Consider the following 19,818-nt stretch of genomic DNA (forward strand, 5'->3'; position numbering starts at 1 on the left):
TTGCGCCCTTGATGCGATCATTAATTAGACGGAAGGCAAATCGTTCTGGATTAATTTCAATATATAAACTAACACCGCTGCCATGTTGGGAATCGTTGAGAAACTATGCATGAAAATTACTGAGAGGGAGGATAAAAGCGCCCCCCGCCCCCCCCCCTCCCTCAAAAAAAGAAAGAAAAGAACACATCACGAAACTTTTGAACAGCTTCAAAATCATGGTCCACTATATACAGTTCCAACCCTTTACTCTCAGAAACCACCATTGCCTGGTGATTGTGGCCCTTGATAAGGAACAGCATCGGCCATCAAAACATCCGTCTGTTTTGGGCTGGGGATAGGAATGGGTGCAGACCCGACATTAGAGCCGGGCAAAGTGTCCACTTTACTTTCGTCCCTTCCAGGTAGGAGGTCACCCTCATGCCGATTGTCTCCCCCTAATTCTAATCCTTGTAGGTCATCCAAATCCAACTCCTCATAACGGTTATTCAGCTGCTGCAGGAATTCAGGATCAAATCCCATTTGCACAAACGGATCCACTGAACCGCTCATAGGCGTCGAAAACGATGAGACCCCAGCTGAGAGGCTGCTTCCCCAATCAGTGGATAAGCCAGAATGTGTCACCGGGGCTACCATTCCAAAGCTACCGGCATAGCTACCGTTTGAGCTCCCTGGAACGCTCGCTGCCGCTGAGGACCGACCAGTGCTTGGGAAAGCGGGACTTTGGAATCCAGAGCCAGAGTGACTTTGGCTGAAGGGATAACGATGAAATATGCTTCGAGCTACGGAGTTGGTCTCAACGGGCGGGCGCATTAGACCACCTTGGGCAGCATAAGGCGGTTGCATTCCCAAGTTAGCGAATTGAACATGCTCTGAGCCCGGAACGTCTTCAAGTCCAGCGACACGTTTAAGAACTCCAAGCCAGACTGGGTTATCCGCGCAGGTCTGGTTCCAAGGATCGGCATTTTCATAAATGATGCGCCGGGCTTCATCTTGCAGCATCTGATCCGTTGGGGTAACACCGGCGGCCATGCGGTTATGTATATAAACCATAAGCTCGCGCTGGAGACGCTCATAGCAGTTAGCGTCTCCCGGCACTGTCAAGCTCGGTGACTGCCCTGTAGCGCGCGAAGGTTTGTAAGGATCCAATGTGAACTTTTCCTGGCCAATGAGGTACGGGGGCATCGCGTTCTCGACCAAGTTTTCGACATCGGGATCGAAACCCCAGTCTCCCTGCCATTGAGTCATGTCGGCACCACTCTTGAAATGGGAAGCTAGATGGTCAACTCGGTCTTTCCACGTTGTGAGAATAGTTGTACAGAATCCGCACCGCGACCTTATCTCGCAGGTATTACTTCGCCATTTATCCATTGAAGGATGGAACTTGACGTCATGAACCAACCTCAGATGTTGGTTGAGGTGGTCCTTCCGATAGAAGGCTCGCTCAGAAGGGGACTTCTCTTGGCATGTACTGAAGTTGTGCGATTCAAGATGGTCGTTGTCAGGATTGGCCGCCATACAAAATACACAACGGTTTGCGCCGTCCATGAAAACGACACCTCCGTGAGGCGAGCAGGTCCACTTCTCCAAAGCTAAGTGCAGCGATTTCTCATGTCGTTGCCAATCATACTTGGTCTGGAAGGAGTCGGCACAGAAGGTACACTGGTAGATACGAGTGCTGCGAGTCTTTTGTTGATTGAAAGTGTTCATGGGTGCTGGGGCTTTACGGCGGCGGCGACGATCCTTTCGGTCCATGGAACCGAATGACCCCAATGAGGATCTATGGGAGAAGGCGGAGGCAAATGACAGGTCAGATATAGATGAATGAGTGGCTGACCGACTTGTCTCTAAGCTACTAATGGAAGGGGCACGGAATATATTTGAGTTGCCATGGCTTGAGTCATTGCTTGACCCAGTCTTCCGAGAATGGGAACGCACGTGACTCGATTGAGACGATCGCTGCCGAGCAGAATTTAAAGGTGTGTTCACCAAGGCTCGGAGAATATCAGATGTGGCAGCAGGTTCGTTTTCAGGAGGGGAGTGCTTCCAACGCTCAAGTGGAGTCATGAGATGTATATCCAGCTGTTGTTGCCTCGGGATATCCATAGCACCGGGAACCGGAGAGCTGCTGCGTGGAACGGGACGAACTTTACCACGCCGTCTGGCATTGGCTAACCAATTGCAAATTTGGGTCCGCTTCAGCCCTGTACGCTGCTTCAATTCATCTTTCTCTTGTTCGTTGGGATACGGATGGTCGCTATGCTCGTATAACCATGTCTTGAGAATGCGGACTGCTTCGCGTGAAAGTCGCGAACTACTTTTTGCTCCCCGACCATCAACATCGCCAACAAAGGTTGCACCGTAAGCCGATTTAAGTGCTTTCTTCCCCGTTAAGCCGCCGGTTGGGATGTAGGTATTCTCATTAATCGGGTGTAATGTGTCCAGAAATTTGCCGGGTGCTTTGGTATGAGTGAAACTACACTCTCGGTACAGCGAGATGCAACAGGTACATCCACTGTTTTGCATAACTCCCCTGTTGGCAACAAAACAGTCCAGTCCCATGTTCCTGCAAAAGTCACAGGGCTCTTTAGCACGACCCATGGGATAAACACCGTTATCCATGGCCGAACCCGGGGATTGTTTGATGGCGGGTTCAACATCTTGCTCCAGCAAATCATTAGGGAATTCCAATGGTTGATCCAGAAGAAGTGACTTGTAGTTGGCAACAGCATCATCATTTTCATCGAAATCCCTGCTGTCTGAAGCTACATCATCGTCACGAAGTTGCGACTGGGACCCATATGAGGCTCCGTCAAAATCAAAGAACTCCATTTTGGCGGTGATGCTCCGGTTTAACTCTGTTACGAGTTAACTAGAAGCTGCGGTGCTTCAGGGACACCAGCCAAGGGAAAGGGTAATAATCAATGCAGTCTTAATGAGAAACAAATCGCCGGGGGAACAAAGATGGCGGGTAATACAGAGAGAATGGGTAGTGGGGGAGAAAGATGGGCGACGAGGATGGGAAGTAGGATACGGTTTTTTCGTCTGGGGTATCAAAAGCATGCCGAAACCAACACTGCTAGTACCTTCGATGTTTGGGCCACATCCTTCTACCTATCCTTGGTCTTAGGACACGCCTTCAGAACGTGAAGATCGTATTCGGCCCCAATCGGCACCGCCGACGACCCATATCGAATTATGGAGGTAGCGCCCTTATCGATAACCCAAGAACAGGGTGGTCTCAATTATCCAATAACTGATTGACAGCGAGAAAGAATCCAAGAAAGAATGGGTCACGACTCATCTGCGCGCCCTTCCAATGACAACGCCATGCCTTTTTCGGCCATGCATGTCTGTGCGGGGGTTTTTCCACGCCCAGACTAACCTAAGGCAGTAACCATGAATCATCGGGCCGTTTTCTCCGACGATATCGGAGCCCGGAGTTCGAGAACCTCTCCCCTTCCAACTAAATATTTAATATTCTACTCCGTATGCTACGAAGAATAACAAGACCGCCTAAACTTGGCATGAAAACAAGCGTTATAGATTCTGCGTCATCGTCGCTCAAAATGTCTTACCCTCTTTGCCCATGTGATATCTACACCACTGCCCCGTGCTTCATAAGCTCTCGCGCTAATGCAAACGCCATCACCCGTTAAATATACTAAACACATAAGTATGATCATTATGGGGCTGCTATTACTACTACGTAGTAGTTCACCTACAGACAATGCAACGTATCACACCATATTTGATTCTTGGTCTATCTCTATACCTAAGAAGAGCACACCGATATTTGCTACTACAGGTATCAAACCCTGTCCTAGTTAGCGCGATACTAGAATTCTCCAATCTTAACCATTCTCTAGGGGCATGTCACTTCTGACGAGTTCATATTATGACCTCATCTAGCTAACGTGCCTATGCTTCTAAAGTACAATACACAAGACGCTTTGTGCTTAGATGCCAGACAGTCGTGCTGTATGTTTGGGGGCATAACATGGCATATCTATCAATCTGGATTCTGCGGGAGCCCGCAAGAGAATATACTTCCTGTGTACGAATTGCATATAATAGGGCAATGTCACATGTACATATATATGTGCAGGGCATGCACGGTCTTCAAATCTAAAGACTATGTCGCTCTGGAAAGTACGTTTCATACCCTTCTCCATATTGTTGGTTGCACTTATCCCGAGCCGGCGTACTTGAGAATGAAAGACCCCGGGATACCGATTAAGTCTCATAAATACATACCAGTCTTTTACTGCCCATGCTTACAGGAGAACGCTCCATACAGCTGTAAATACATCTTGTGCGTATGTGTGTATTTGTTGCCTGAAGCTGCATCGGGCTGCGCTGCGCTTAAAAAGTAGCAAATGGTCATCATTGCTGAGTGAACAACCACTCGGTGACAAGGATGGGACCGGAGGCTGCGACAAGTACCCATGTCTATCAAGTAGAGCTAGCAATTGCGAATACAACGGCATATTCATGTATTATGTGGTCACGGGCTTACTACAGTGCCATATCAAGCTCGGGCGGGAGTGATCAATCCGTTTCTGCTGTATGACGAATGGACCTGTTACGAATGGAAAAGGAAAAGAGTCTATTTATTGAGCTGAGACAAATGGCATGTACTACAACAAGAAGTTGAGTAGAGACTGTATGTAGTACATAGACTAACTACTATACCAACAAAACAAAAAAGTGATTCCGATGCGGGGAATCGAACCCCGAGCTGCTGTGTGAGAGACAGCGATGTTAGCCATTACACCACATCGGATATTGTTGAAGAATGGTTTTCTAAATTCTATTTTTATATATAACCTAAACTATATCAGAGCAGCCACTGGCTTTTATCAGCCTAATGAGGCAAGTTCTCGTTCAGACCAACTTCTTTTACTGCGTTTTTTTCTTCTAACATACAAAAATCTGGATCCCAATTGACTAACCCTTCAATGGCTTAAAGACTATACATTCGATTGCACGATAACTTTTGTGATACTGCCTGTATTCATCTCGAACGGAGGAAGAGATATATATACATCCCCGCCAGGCTCACCTCCCATGTTTCTGATTAAATTCATCTGCCACCTTTCTTGTAACTCGAACGATTTCCACGCAACCAGGTGAATCGGAATGGCAACAGATGGATAGAGGATAATTTTTCAATGGCAGCTGTACGACCGTCCCATCGACCGCGGTCACCGACTGCTCTTCGACCTGTTGCCTGACATGTCGCTCCACATCGCCGAGGTCCCATGGTTTCTTCTTCCGGTCAATGACGAGCATTCCTCTCGAGTCGTATTTGACGTCACCGTATAACTCGGCCCAGAATTCTATCCCAAGATCATTGGCAGCATTCTCCATATTGGTCCCAGCGAGCCCGAAAACAGGCACGCCCTTCGGAATCCCAAGCATGACTGCCTTAGCCACCTCATAGTCTCGGCACATCATCCCGTATAATACCCCGTGGGGTTTCACATGGCTGAGGGGGACATTCTCCCGGTCTAGGAAGCCTTGAAGTGCCCCCACCTGATAAATGGTCATAGCTGTGAGTTCCTCGGGTGATAGCTTCATCTCCCGTCGTCCGAAACCTTGGAGGTCCGGCAACCCGGGATGTGCGCCGATCAGAACGTTATGGGCTTTACAGTTCCTAACGGTCTCCATCATGATGAGAGGGTCGCCACCGTGGAAGCCGCAGGCGACATTTGCGATATCAATCATGGGGAGGAGTTCGAGATCAGGACCGCAAGCCCAATTGCCGTACTAAAGGCCATATTAACTACTGAGTATATCAACAATGCAAAGCCCGGAAGAGGGGAAAATGGCATACGGCTTCGCCCATGTCACAGTTGATCAATGCTTTCTGCTGGATTGGAGCCATGATGGATGCGCTATTATGTAACCGACTTTCAGACCCTTCTGAATACTACAACCACGAAAGAGTATTATATGAAAACGAAGAGATGTTTTAAATCGCGAGAGAGGACTTCTTATGATATCAGTTTTCCATCCTAGCTACGCAAAAAGAGGGGTGTGTTCCACTCATATCGCTGCATTGACTCCGCACGCCTCCAATTTCTCCAATCTATTGCCATCGATCAACGCTTAACCCCAAATTTGAGACAACCTTCAAGTTTATCAAGGAGCCGTGATTCGTATCTGAAGTTATGGCATCCATACCATTGGTCTATAGCGCCGAGGACCCTTCCAGCCTGGAGGGTGAAGGAGTTTGACAACTTGTTCACTCAATTTATTAAGCACCGTATGCCGCCCAAACGGCCAGACTCGTGGAATTCCCATCAATGAATCCTGACTTACGATGGAATCACTTCAGACATTGCTGGTCGCAAATCGTGGCGAAATTGCCGTCCGGATTTTGAAGACAGCAAAGTACGAATCTCTAGGCCATACCTACCACACGGCTTTGAACTCTAACCGACTGACTGAACTAGAAAGCTAAATTTGCGAACAATTGCTCTTTACACCGAACCAGACGCTGCATCCGCTCATGTTCAGCTAGCGGATGAGGCCTTCCTGCTCGATGGGCCGCCTTCAAAAGCATACATCGATGCGTCAGTCTCGTCTGTTCTTCTCTATAACGGCCATCGTCTGACTATATCTTAGAGATCAAATAATCGAGTTAGCGAAGCGTAACAATGTGGACGCTATCATTCCAGGATATGGTTTCCTGTCAGAGAATGCAGATTTCGCAAGAGCCATTGCCAAGGCCGGCATGGCTTTTGCTGGGCCATCGCCAGAATGTATCGAAGCATTTGGGCTGAAGCATACGGCACGAGACCTCGCCACAAAGGCCGGGGTACCTATTGTACCTGGATCAACAGGTCTGGTGACGAGCGAGGATGATGCTGTGAAAGTGGCCAAAGAATTAGGATTTCCGGTATGCCATCTGCTAACCTGTTTCCTTGGCAAAGCTGATATGTTGCACACCAGGTAATGCTCAAAGCTACCGCCGGCGGTGGTGGGATGGGTCTACTGACATGCAGCTCCGAAGACGAAGTACGTGAATCGTTTGCTACCGTCAGGTCCAGAGGCGAGGCCTTGTTTAAGAATGCCGGAATGTTCATTGAACGATACTATCCGTCTAGCCACCATATCGAAGTCCAGGTCTTTGGAAATGGAGACGGCAAGGCCATCGCTATCGGCGAACGCGAATGCTCCATACAACGACGACACCAGAAAGTAATCGAAGAGTGTCCAAGTCCATTCGTTACTAGAAACCCCGGACTTCGAAAAAGGTTGAGCGACGCTGCTGTTCGTCTTGCAGAGTCTATCAAGTATGGATCAGCCGGAACGATCGAGTATCTTGTCGACGACGAGACTGGCGCATTCTTCTTTCTTGAAATGAATACCCGACTTCAAGTCGAGCATGGAATAACGGAATTATGCTACGGTGTTGATTTGGTGGAACTCATGTTGAAACAAGCAGATGCTCAACTTTCAGGAAAGAAGGGCCTTGAGGTAGCCTTTCTTACGAGTATTCCTATTGATGCCCCTTCAGGTGCCGCTATCGAGGCTAGAGTATATGCTGAAAATCCGACTAAAGACTTTGCTCCTTGTCCCGGAACGCTACAGAGTGTAGAATGGAAGGAACTGCCGGGATCAAGGATTGACACGTGGGTTTACAGAGGCATTAAAATATCAGCAAACTATGGTGCGTTGCCTTTGACCTACAGCTATGAATAAACTGAGCACAAACTTATCTGAGACAACAGATCCTTTGCTGGCGAAGGTCATGCTTCATTCCCCAAGCCGAAAGCAAACTATTGAGGGAATGAGGACGATGTTAACACAGTCCCGAATCTGCGGCCCCTCAACTAATCTGGAATTTCTGGCTGAGATTCTCACCGACGAACGATTTATTACCGGAAATACCCTAACCAGATTCTTGGACAACTTTCAATGGAAGCTGTCAGCTATTGATGTTATGTCTGGTGGTGCTTATACGCTCATTGAGGACTGGCCTGGCCGTCCAACTTTGGGCAAAGGGTTCTGCCACTCTGGGCCAATGGACCCTTTAGCGTTCCGTATCGCAAACGCACTTGTGGGAAATCCCGTTGGGTTGGAGGCCCTTGAGATAACTTTAAGCGGCCCAGACTGCGTTTTATGGGACCTGCACTTATCTCTCTCTGCGGGGCGCCCATTGAAGCCAGTCTTGACAATGTGCCTGTTCGTATGTGGTCAAGGATTAGAGTAGAAGCCGGCCAAAGACTGAAGATTGGCAAGACCATCAAGAATGGCTGCAGAGCCTACCTAGCAGTATTTGGAGGTTTCTTGAATGTTGCCGAATGGTTCGGGTCAAAGTCTACATCTCCCATGGTTGGCGTCGGAGGTTATCAAGGCCGGCAGCTTGCATCCGGTGACCTACTATCAATAACTAACAATGTACCTGATACTCGTGGTGATCTCTCTATGCCGGAGCACCTCATTCCCCAATACCCTGATCATTGGGAGCTCCTCTCTATGCCGGGGCCTTACGATGAAGGGTATCTTGCCCCTGAGAGTATTGACATGCTGTACGAAACAGAATGGAAGATCTCGCACAATGCAGCAAGAGGCGGCATCCGTCTTCTCGGACCGAAGCCGAAGTGGGCTCGCCCGGATGGAGGAGAGGGTGGCGCCCATCCATCTAATCTGATAGAGTACGGGTACGCTATAGGTTCACTTAACTGGACAGGTGATGACCCTGTGATCTTCCCTCAGGATGCACCGGACTTTGGTGGGTTCATAAGTAGCCACACGATTGTCAAGGCGGATCTGTGGAAGTTAGGGCAGGTGAAAGCCGGCGATACGCTAAATTACAGAGCTACTTCTTTAGAAGATGCCTTAGCGGCACGCAACCATATGGAAAGATTTGTCCGCGAAGTTGTCAAATGCTGTCATGATTGCGGAAACTTTGGTGATATAGCTCCTTTGAGAGATACTCCCCCTTCAGCGCTGACGGCAGAGACTCGTGGCACTGGAGTTGTTCACCAGATCCCGGGGCAGGGAACCCAACCACTCGTCAATTATCGACAGGTAGGTAGTATTACCAAGAGTGTTACATCCTACATCTTCAGCTAATAAGGTTTTCAAACAGGCGGGAGACGACTATATCCTAATTGACTATGGCACGGGGTCCTTCGACCTGAATCACCGCTGTAGAGTTACCGCCCTGAAGGAAATCTTAAACGAAGGCAACAGAGATATCTCATTCACCAACGGGCTGATCTCAATGATTGGGTGTGGAAATTGTAAGATTCGCCTTGTTAAACAGGGCCATATAATGCTAACCCTTCAAATAAAGCACTCATGCTCTACTACGACGGCATTAAAATTCCTCAACAAAAGCTCATAGCCTACCTCTGCGACCTCGAGACCAGACTGGGCGATCTCAGCGAAGCAAAGATGCCCAGCCGGCTATTCAAGCTCCCACTCGCATTTGAAAGCCAGCGCCAAAAGGACGCAATCGAACGATACATGGAGACACAGCGTCCTTACGCCTCCTACCTCCCAGACAACACGAATTTCGTCGCAAAGAACAACGCCTTTACAAAAGCAGAAGTCGAGAACATCTATCTAACCGCACGGTTAATGGTCGTATCCGTTGGTTTCTTCACAGCGCTTCCTCTAGCCCTCCCGGTCGACCCGCGCCAGCGAATGAACTGCCCGAAAATGAATCCCAGCAGAGTCTACACACCTGCAGGCTCAGTGTCGTGGGGTGGTAGTTGTATGGCGTAAGTAGCGTTTCCTTCATACCCACACCAACTAGTTATGCATTGTATTGTTCAATGAATCCTAACGGAAGCTCCATGCACATATAGCTTATACAATGTCGACTCTCCTGGGGGTTACCAAATGACGGGAATGACGATCCCAGGCGTCGACATCCTAGGATCTAAGAAGGGGTACACAGCCGATAGACCATGGCTCTTCGAAGAATTCGACCAAATCACATTCTATCGTGTATCAGAAGAAGAATACGAAAAGGAGCTAGCCCTCTTCAACAGCGGCAGATACGAATACCAATGGGAAGAAGTGACATTTGACATGGCAGAGCACAACAAGCTCCTCCGTGACACGAAAGAAGAAGTAGCAGCCATCCGAGCACGCCAGCGCAAAGCACAAGTCGAGATGGACAAACTCGAAGCGGAGCTCTTAGAGCGCTGGGCGAAGGAGAAAGCGGACAAAGGTGTCCCGGTTGATGCGATCGAGAGTTTATTGAAAGGTATGTGCAGACCTCGATCTATTCATTGCGCCATATTTGTTCCTAGGAAGAAGGGAAGCAACACTTCTGAGATGGAATTTCTACTAACTGTCTATGTAGATCCTCAGGTTCTTCCAATTGAAGCTCCGTTGAATGCTAATATCTGGAAAGTCGAGGTCAAGCAGGGTGACAAGCTCGACGAAGGTCAGGTCGTGGTCATTTTGGAGGCGATGAAACTCGAGATTGCGGTGCGAACTGAATTGCATGCCGCTGGGGCGACAGTGGAAAAGGTCCTAGTCCAACCAGGTGATTCCATAGAGGCCGGGAAGCCTTTGGTACTAGTGAGAAATGTTTGAACTGGATAGCTATTCGACACTATGTTGTTTGTCCGAGTTTTATATAATGATACGATTCTTGTAGGCAATGATTAATGAATTTGACACACAAATGTCCGGTTATGTTGACAGAAAAGAAAGAAGAAAAAAAACACCTAAACTCCACAATCCCATTTCTGCTCTTGAAGATAAAACCAGCCGATAGTAGGGTATCTGACAAGACACGCAAAGAACGCCATAAGACTCTATTCCCACCAAAAACTAACACTGATTCCTGCCTTCAGGCCACGCACATAGTGCCACCACCCAACAGGAATATATAAGCACTCTCCTTCCCGCAGGACCGTCTCAACGTATTCCGCCTGCGTAAAGCCCGGCCACATTGCGTCCCATTGATCTGACTCGGCCGGGGAGAGTTCAATAGCTGCAAGATCGACTTGCGATGTGTTGGACATATCAATGAGCGGTGGTTCATTGGCTTTACCTTCCGCATCATTCTCCGATGGCTGGACGGCTTCCATTCCTTTCGGATATATTTGGGACGCGGGCGTCCTCGGAGAGTAGAGACGGATATACTTCGCGCCCACAACCTGGACCAGGATGTTATGGTACGGGTCGTGGTGAAGAGGCGATATGGTCCAAGAGGGACCGATCCAGGTATTGATGATTGGGTCGGCAGGGAGACCCAGCTCCGAAGCCGAGCTATCATTGTCATCATCGTGATAGCTATCCAGGCCCGTAGATCCTGGTTGCGAGTCCGTCCCCTTAAGCTTTCCTTCTTGCTCGCGGAGCTTCTTTATGTATACCGGTGTTCCGGGTTCCGGCCCCGGTGGATCAATGTAACAATAATCAGGGATACAGATATCTTTCCGCAAGGCTGGAATCTGAGCCAGTAGATCGTGCTGCGCCATATAGCCGGTATGCCCCTCATCGTCTTCGGTCCCCTCTTGGTACTGTTCACTGTCAGTATGTTTTGAAGACTGCATCTGCCCACGCCACAGATATCGGTCGACGAAGTCCCGGAACTCCATTATCCGTTGCCCCCATCCCTCATCTGTATACGATCGCCCGATCTCCACTGGGACAAGTCTCCGCCCGCCAAAGGTGCGATCGAACCAGTATTCTTTCGAGGCCCAGGGCCTACTCGACATCGCCGGCCAGTGCTCGACAGCATTAGTAATAACCAAGGGAGTCTTGATATGGCGAATATGATGTTCGATAGAGTCGAACGAAGGAGCTGAAACGCGAGGGATGGGATTCTTTAGTTCGGGAGCCGGAATAGTATTTGGTAAAAACAACGGAGGGGAGAGTTTTCTGCGTTTCGCGGCTCGGTCTGATGTGTCGTCGATGCCCAGGGGGTGTTCACCGTCTTCCTCTTCCTCTCCAGAGGACATAGTCGCATCCTGAAGCGCATCGAGTAGGGATTCAATGAGTGATTCGCGCAAAGGGGCACCGGTCATGATCAAGGCTTTGTCGAGAATGTGTATTGTATGTGATAGCCATGGGGCATTGGGGGGCACCTTCAGCGCCTCTTGCTCCTTTTCACTACCCATGTCCTTGTTCATGTCGCGAAGCAGATGTGGATATAATGGTGTATTGTGTGTCCCATTGTCTTTATGCGAGTTTCCTTCGCGTGGAAATTCACAGTTGTGGTATGTATTGAGACAAGCCTTGACGATAGTCGCGTCTGTGTACAGGCGTCGCCAGCATGTTTGGACATTTTTGAAAGGGAACACGCGTAGATTCGCATCAGCAAGTTGCAGAGCCTCATCTGGGGTGTTTAAAACGAGTTCCCGAAGGGCTTCAAGGTCGTGATTGAGACATTCGAGGATGGGGTCGTCGGAGGCTGGATCTGCGATAGCGGAGAGTGCGATAGGAATGATGTGGTGGAGGTGAACCATTGTCTCCCTAGTGAGAAGTTAGAGAGACAATACCCGGATAGTATTGTTATCACCGGTGCCAACCTGTAAGTGAGGGTGGTTAGGGGAATGGTGGCTTGGAAGTCATGAGTATTACATTTTGTTGCGGTCACACTTTTTTTTTTTTTTTTTTTTTTTTCAGTTAACTCTGATTTTACCGCAACGTCATGCGGGGATTATATTTAAGTCCGGTAGCACTATTAGTACCTTACAGTAAAGACCATAACAACCAATAATTTTGAGATTATTCCAGTAAATAGTTGCATGAAGTTCTTTGATATCTTCAACGTTAATAATATACACGGATCCTATAAATACAAGTATTGAAATCAGGATATCACGGTGTAGTCAATGCTACTTGGAATCCTAGCGGCATTTGCCGATTCGATGGTGATCATTGCAAGAACTCCATGACAAGTTTTGGAATGCGATCAACACCTTCTCCTCTCATGGCGCTCACAGGAACAGCATGTATTTTCTCCCTCCATCCATCAGGATGACCACCGGGATGCTCAACCTGAGCCCGCTCCACAGCTGAAAGATAGTCTCGTAGTTTCTTGAACTGCTCTTGAGTTTCTGGAAGGTCGGCCTTAGTAGCCACGACGAACCAAGGTTTTGTGTGAATAGGGGGAAGAGTAAGGTCGGGAAGCTCTGAGTTCGAGAGCGCCTCAGGACCTTCAGACTGAAGCTCAGGTAGACCATGGGTCGGTGGAACCCATGTTAGGGATTCATTCTCATCTTTGAACACTGGCTCTGTGTCACGTATCCGTTCATACTCGCCGAGTTCATACCATAAGTTTTTAAGGCCTTGGATGGGGTCTCCAGCACTAAGATCCACCACAAAAGCCAGGATGCCCGCCCGCTCAATATGTCGCAGAAAACCTAGGCCCAAGCCACGGTCGAGGTGTGCATTTTCAATCAAGCCAGGAATATCGGCAATGGTAAAGTTAGTTCGCGGGGCCTTTCCCTTGGACTCAACCAGCGGCCGTCCTTTGAAATCATCGATAACGACCGTTCCAATGTTCGGCGACAGGGTCGTGAATTCCCAGTTCCCAATCCGTGTGCGACTGTTGGTTAACGATCGGAGTAGCGTACTTTTTCCAGCGTTGGGCTTCCCAACGAGCCCAACATCGGCTAGCAGCTTCAACTCAAATTCTAACTCAAGACGTGTACCACCTTCACCTCTAGAGGCAAACTTCGGCCGATTGATCGAACGGGACACCCAATGCGGGTTCCCCAAGCCACCGACACCCCCGGCAGCGAGCAAAATAGGTTTATCCATGTGTTGCGACAGATCAAGATGAATCGGAGCTTTTGGTTCCAAGGCGGCGATATGCTGTCTCCTAGGTGGGTTCCTTGGAAACACCGTGGTCAAGAAATCCGAAGGATTTGCCCCTGGATAAAGTACCCATCGATCATGACGAACAGATGGTAGCCCAATCTCGTCTAATTCGTCGACTTGCTCTATTTTCTCCAGGGCTCTCTGCCTTTTCCGAAGTGCCCATTCCTCAGCAACTGGATCATATCTGCTCACTTCACGGATTACTGTCCCAACAGGCACCTGAAGGAGAATATCCTCGCCTCGTCTGCCGCCTTTGCTTTTACCCTGTCCATTCTTTCCTCGACCAGCCTTTATAACGCCCCTGCGAGCAAGTTTATGTAGGCTCGTAAGCCCCTCAATGGCCTGGATGTAGATGCTCCCACCACTGCCGCCATCACCGCCATTCGGTGGGCCTTCTTCAACGTATTTCTCTCGGAGAAACGAAACACACCCGTTACCGCCGGCGCCAGCATAGATTACTGAGCGACATTTATCCTGGAAAATGAACCGAGAGTAGTCTTCAGGTGAGGGATTGAGATGCGAAGGTGCGGAATGGTGGTCGGGAGAGGAAGGATTTTCTGCTGGTCGCATGGCTTCAGCCTCTGTGCTGTACAGTCGATGACATTTCCAGGAAAGCCCTATCAATCCTTTCCTATTGGGTATATAAACAGTGCGTCGTAGGAAAGAAGGGACGGTTCGTGACAAATATATTCGTTGCGTCGTCATTGTGCAGCACGAGCTCTGTCGCTCATACTAAGGTGAGCGATTGGTCAAACTAAAGCCTGGGAGATAAACCTAGAGCCAACTCAAAAGCATTTTCCTTTTTCCGCCTGGCTTGCAAAGCACTTTAACTTGCAAGTAACTGTGAAAAGAGTATTTGATAATCAATGTTGTCATAGCTCTGGAAGCAAACCTGTATTACACGTGATCTTATCGGCACCTGATGATAAGAGATATATATATTTATGCCTTGCAAATAAGGCGAAAATGGATACTTGACAACGCTCTGGTCCAGAGTTGTGTTTTGATTTGGGCCAGACTGATTGGCACTCATAGTCTAGAATGTGCTATGGGTATTTGCGGTCAAAAGTTCCCCCGTTGTTACTCTAATCAATACAAATCATTTCATTCTGGTCATAGAAACCACAGAAACTTCGAAAGAACTACGGAGTATAGATAACTAGCTAGTTAACTAGATGATTTGCTTCTTCAGTACTTTTGACATTCGGACGAATTGAAACGAGACATCAACCAGCTTGTTTAGGGCATCTTTGCTTCAATCTCCGTTGCACAGCTCCTCGCAGTTCAATGCAACCCTACCAACGTTTCAATCTATAGAGAACCGGGCTATATCCTCCAACTGCAATCATGAAGCCCGAACCCTACGCAGGATATGATACTTGTCAGCTGGCTATATGTGAGTTACAATACCAGCTATACATCTAGCCTTACGAAGCATACAGGGTTGACTGACAAATGGACTACGTGTTCATGATAGTTCGCCCCAGACTAGCGGTTGCGGCGCATCGCAACTGCAAATACTGGAGGGAGCATTTACACAACAGAGAGTCCGATTCCATACTGTGATTAACACATACCATGTATAACGGGAGACTGCGCTATAGTTCTGGATCATTCTTTCTGTGTAACCGTTGAACGGTTGCCTCACAAGATTGCAATAGCTACTGCAAGGTACAGTTACTATTGGTTCACGTTCTCTCCTGGCTACCCTAGTAACTATGAAGCTATTCCGCAACCCCCTACGAGTATCACTTGGCGATATTCAATCCCTGTATGCTTGACTAGCATTGTCGGCCGCAGAACAAGGAGTCAGATACAGCACAGCGCCAATTAGACACTTGCGAAAAGGCCAAGGCCTGTAATAGTGATCAACTGTGCATAGAGCAAGCATAATATAAGGCATGTGGCATACCTTGTCTTTACGTGTAGACACTAATGGCAGAAGTCTACTGTAACTCAACCGTATCCTGATCTCCCATGACTCAAGCAAAGGCACCAAATAAGATCTATAACCGCCATAGCCGAGCATGTTGAACGAGGCTAAGTGTCCAAAGGTGGTTGTACATAGTATTAAGCAAATAATGGCAGGGAGGGTTCCGAGGAGATAGCGCGCGCTACTGTATCCCAGCGTGATTGCGCCTGACAGCACACAGCAATGCAACAAACGTAGCCGTAGCAACTGCAATAGACAATTACTCCGGAGTAGACTCGATACTGCGCGAGTTCCCAGTACAACTTGTTTGTTATTGACCCTTGATCGTAAGCCCTGTGCCCATGAAGTTTAGTAGTTTCATTTTTAACCGTACATACAACACCGTCGGTCAACATCTGCATGGCACCGCCGCGCCGCAGCAAGCAAGCCCCAAGATTGATTCTCGAGCACAACTAGCGGGGTTTGTGAATAAGCGGCAAACATCCAACGAACTCCTCATAATGGCATTGTCTGTCACATCGGCTCCAGCAATTAATAATAGATAGATTACGCAGTGGACATGTCACATATTGATATTCAATTGGTGGGGCGGGACTAACAGACGAGTGGCGCCAATAGCGTATGATTGAATCCTTCACACGATGGATTCGAATAGGGTTTGGAGCTCTTTGCGAACTAAAAAAAATCGATATGCTTAGTTCCTGGCTGATCAACAAGGATATTCCCAGTAATTCATAGATCGACCGCGATAATTCGTCCTCTTTGCGAAACGATACTTTGGAAATGTGATGGTGACAGATCAAATGAACCAATCAGCCTGACCGGAGATGCTCTGCCGACTGAGTTCTAGCAAATGGATAGCTAAAGCACGTACGCACATCCAGCTACCTTACGATCGGTAAATTCGATCCATGGAACCCCCCTCTATCTAGAGTTTGGTCAAGATGGGGGGATGTGGGTGAGTAACCGCGCATGACGAGAAAATTTGTCAACGAGGGCCAGTCCAAAGTCCAGACCCTAAGAATGAGTCCGTACTTTTGCCAGCTTTCCGGGACCAGGCCTATTCTGGGGCGGAGGATCGCCTCTAGCGCTTGACTATGCGATCTGAGCTTACGCTAGACTAGTTTATCGACGGCTTCACTTCGCCGATGCACAAATACATCCTTGATTCATACGGGACATCGCCGTGGCGTCTAGAACTCTGGACCGGGAGTTGGATCACATTTTCTTTTTCATATCTTCTGATATAGCCGGATTGTTGTCATGGTTATTAACTACTAACGGGTAACTATACTACGGGCTAGTTCCAGAGGTCTAGACTTACGAGGGCCTAGAATCCATCATCGCAGTCCGGAAGACTCAAACAGTAAAGCAGCCTCGCAGAAGAATAAAGGAGCCTCTGTTTCAATGCAATAGGGTATCACTAGCTGGTTTACTTTGATGCGTCATGACCGCAGGGATACCAACATACCTTGCTGAATACCCTGCACCTCATACCTGGCGTACTTGGCAAGGGCGTTTCTTCCAGAGCGAACTTGCCCATGTCAGGATCGATGGATGATGTGGTCGGCCAGAATACAACTGGTGGATAGCTTGCGTCTGGTATGGGCACGATCGACAACAAGGGCTAGTTGGGAGATAAATGCGTCGAACAAGGAATAGAAAGGAAACAGAAAAAGGCAAAAAAACACCCTGATTCTAGATTGCATGCATATTTGACAGCGGTGACAAATCAAGTATATCGATGATCTAGATTAAGGTTGATCTCTCTGTATCTTGCAAAGTCCGCAATAGGTAAATGGTATGAGTGCATTCCAGCGATTGCCCGTGATGGTTATACATATCACGCAGCTGTAAGGATGCTGGATATTGCGCATACACAAGGCAAATGTGGCATTTGGGCAGATATACGGGCCGCAAGACAGCATAACAAGTAAGGCCGAGCAGGTTTGTGTGACCTGGTGAGTATAGACCTGGAACAGCCAAGCATGAAGTTGGTGGTAACTTCTTGAATGTTGGAGGGTCTATGATGTGATCATAATGAAATAATGGATTACGTGCCCGGCATGCATAAGATCACGCACTTGGAATCAATCTCTTCCCTTTGTGATATGGCGAGGCTCCACCTGTATGTACATATGTACAGAGGCGCATACAGGGTAAGCAACAAAATTAGCCACACAAGCATCACTAATCGGTTCGGTCTCGAAAGAGGGCTAAAATTAGGTTGTCACCACATCTTGACCCTACCATTGTAGGTACGTGGTACCCGGATGAAAGTAATGACCTAGACTATTGGGCTGTGATAGATCTCATAAGATCTCTTTAGTTATTGGTAGCTCATTATCATAGGACCTGCATCTGGAAAGCAAATCTTAAAGCTATTGTGGCCTAGTGTGATATAGATAAGTACATGATCATCCTGAAGGGAAAGGATCAAGCGTTGATTGGACTTGACGCAGACGTGCACGAAGTACTTTGACTTGACCAGTGAGGAGCTGAAGTTCCCCATTTGGGTATGTTGGCGAGACGGAAACAAGCCGTAACACAGGCGAGACAGCCGTTGGAGCGGTGTTTCCGGAGTGGAGTCTATCGGTTCTACAATCAACCGGCTGATAGGCAGTTGAAAATACGGTAGTGCAACAGCGGGAGAGACAAGAGAAAGAGAGAATCCCTGTCTCACATGATCATGGAAGGGCACTAGAGGTCCCAAAAAAGGGGCGGGGAAGCAATTCCTACGACTAGCCGCCGGATTAGCACGAGTAAACAAGTCAAAAATTGAGGAATCAATCATTCCAATTTTAATTGCGAGCATTTTTTATGAGACAGGGACAAGAAACTTTGGGGCTAAGGGACGACTAAGACCACACCCCTGGGAGACGATTGTTATCCGTCACCGCGGCACCGGATCATGCATTCCGGTGGAGAAATCCTTTAGTACGCTGGAAGGCGGTTTCTACGTAACTTCGTGTCTTTGCCACTAGGAGGATTTTAATATTCCTAGACCGGACCGGGAGAGCTAGCCCAGATCCCCTTCAATACATACGTACAAACCTTACTTGGGTCGTCGTCGTACTTTGAGTCTTTTTGTCGACCCCCATTCTTGGTACCTTTCCGGGATTAGCTTTTCCAGGTCCGAAAGGCCCGGCCGGCCAAATCGCGACACAGCACGCATAATCGATCCGGTTTCTACTGATTCGCACGGGTTTAGGATCGAGAAAATTTGCCACGGTCAAGGATTTGGTTTATCCCCCTCCCTTCCTGGGCATGTGGAGCAAATTATCTCGTTGCCATTCCGGTGCGAATCTCGTTGGAAACTAGTAACGTACACAGTAGTACTTCTTTTGCCATCTGCTCGCAGGAGTGGAATTTTCCCCCATCAGTCACCAAAACCGGAAGTACGAGGAGGGACGGAACCGAAGTAGTACTTTGTTGGTTCCGAAAGCCTTCCCCGGAATTAGCTCGTGACGTCCCAGCAAATGAAACAAGGTACCGCCTCCAAAAGCATTCTAATGACCCAGAACCATGTTTCACCTCGCACTAATGTAGACGTAAATCTCCAAAGCGAACGGCTTTATTGGCCCGGGGGTTGGCATCCGTTTCCAGGCACAATGCCGTGGATCTTCTCATACCTGCGCTGTACCTTTTCTGGTAGGCTAGTATCTTTGCCTGGTCCTAGTACTTAGTAGTGCTTACTCGGTAGATGCTTCGTAGGAGAGTCCCATAATTTGTTCCACTGGAAGATAGTGGTATTATTGTTGACGTCAATCGTAACACAAGCAGGAGTGGATTCAGCAGAGTTTTTTCTTTGGCCTCCTTGAAATTACGATTATGCTCAGTGTATTCGGTACGGTATCCGCTAAAACAATGGTAAGGCAGGATTGGAAGAGAAAGGAAGAAGCCCGAAGGAACAATCTCCAAAAAATTAGAGAAGGGAGAACCAACGACAAGACATTCTCCCCGATACAACCTTGCGCTCTACAGTGTGTAAATTCAGCTCAGCCACTTTGGGGGTGGCTGTTTGTCATGGCATGCAAGCTGAGCGATCTCTATACAAGAACCACACACAATACCCGCCA

The 19,818-nt window shown here is 48.2% G+C and overlaps 5 protein-coding genes across 5 annotated transcripts; 1 reads left to right on the top strand and 4 right to left on the bottom strand.

The window, feature by feature from the left end:
• Positions 1 to 249: 249 nt before the first annotated feature.
• ABOM_005092 (putative homeobox and C2H2 transcription factor) lies at positions 250 to 2,829 on the bottom strand (the record flags this gene model as incomplete). The annotated part of the gene is made up of 1 exon (XM_022532221.1): positions 250 to 2,829. One exon carries the CDS (start codon positions 2,827 to 2,829, stop codon positions 250 to 252), a length of 2,580 nt encoding a protein of 859 aa, XP_022390473.1.
• A 2,229-nt stretch (positions 2,830 to 5,058) lies between these two features.
• On the bottom strand, positions 5,059 to 5,887 carry ABOM_005093 (LamB/YcsF family protein; the record flags this gene model as incomplete). Its single annotated transcript, XM_022532222.1, has 2 exons — positions 5,059 to 5,769; positions 5,837 to 5,887. 2 exons carry the CDS (start codon positions 5,885 to 5,887, stop codon positions 5,059 to 5,061), a joined length of 762 nt encoding a protein of 253 aa, XP_022390472.1.
• Positions 5,888 to 6,325: 438 nt separating this feature from the next.
• ABOM_005094 (bifunctional urea carboxylase/allophanate hydrolase) lies at positions 6,326 to 10,566 on the top strand (the record flags this gene model as incomplete). Its single annotated transcript, XM_022532223.1, has 10 exons — positions 6,326 to 6,396; positions 6,459 to 6,578; positions 6,631 to 6,904; positions 6,958 to 7,678; positions 7,740 to 8,197; positions 8,251 to 9,042; positions 9,104 to 9,257; positions 9,311 to 9,740; positions 9,828 to 10,231; positions 10,331 to 10,566. The coding sequence occupies 10 exons, from the start codon at positions 6,326 to 6,328 to the stop codon at positions 10,564 to 10,566; spliced, it is 3,660 nt and encodes a 1,219-aa protein (XP_022390479.1).
• A 224-nt stretch (positions 10,567 to 10,790) lies between these two features.
• On the bottom strand, positions 10,791 to 12,446 carry ABOM_005095 (putative JmjC domain protein; the record flags this gene model as incomplete). The annotated part of the gene is made up of 1 exon (XM_022532224.1): positions 10,791 to 12,446. One exon carries the CDS (start codon positions 12,444 to 12,446, stop codon positions 10,791 to 10,793), a length of 1,656 nt encoding a protein of 551 aa, XP_022390478.1.
• A 412-nt stretch (positions 12,447 to 12,858) lies between these two features.
• ABOM_005096 (GTP-binding protein Obg) lies at positions 12,859 to 14,376 on the bottom strand (the record flags this gene model as incomplete). The annotated part of the gene is made up of 1 exon (XM_022532225.1): positions 12,859 to 14,376. The coding sequence occupies one exon, from the start codon at positions 14,374 to 14,376 to the stop codon at positions 12,859 to 12,861; it is 1,518 nt and encodes a 505-aa protein (XP_022390477.1).
• Between the last annotated feature and the right edge of the window lie 5,442 nt (positions 14,377 to 19,818).

The sequence above is a fragment of the Aspergillus bombycis genome, assembly GCF_001792695.1.
Source record: "Aspergillus bombycis strain NRRL26010 chromosome Unknown contig00029, whole genome shotgun sequence".
NCBI lineage: Eukaryota > Fungi > Ascomycota > Eurotiomycetes > Eurotiales > Aspergillaceae > Aspergillus > Aspergillus bombycis.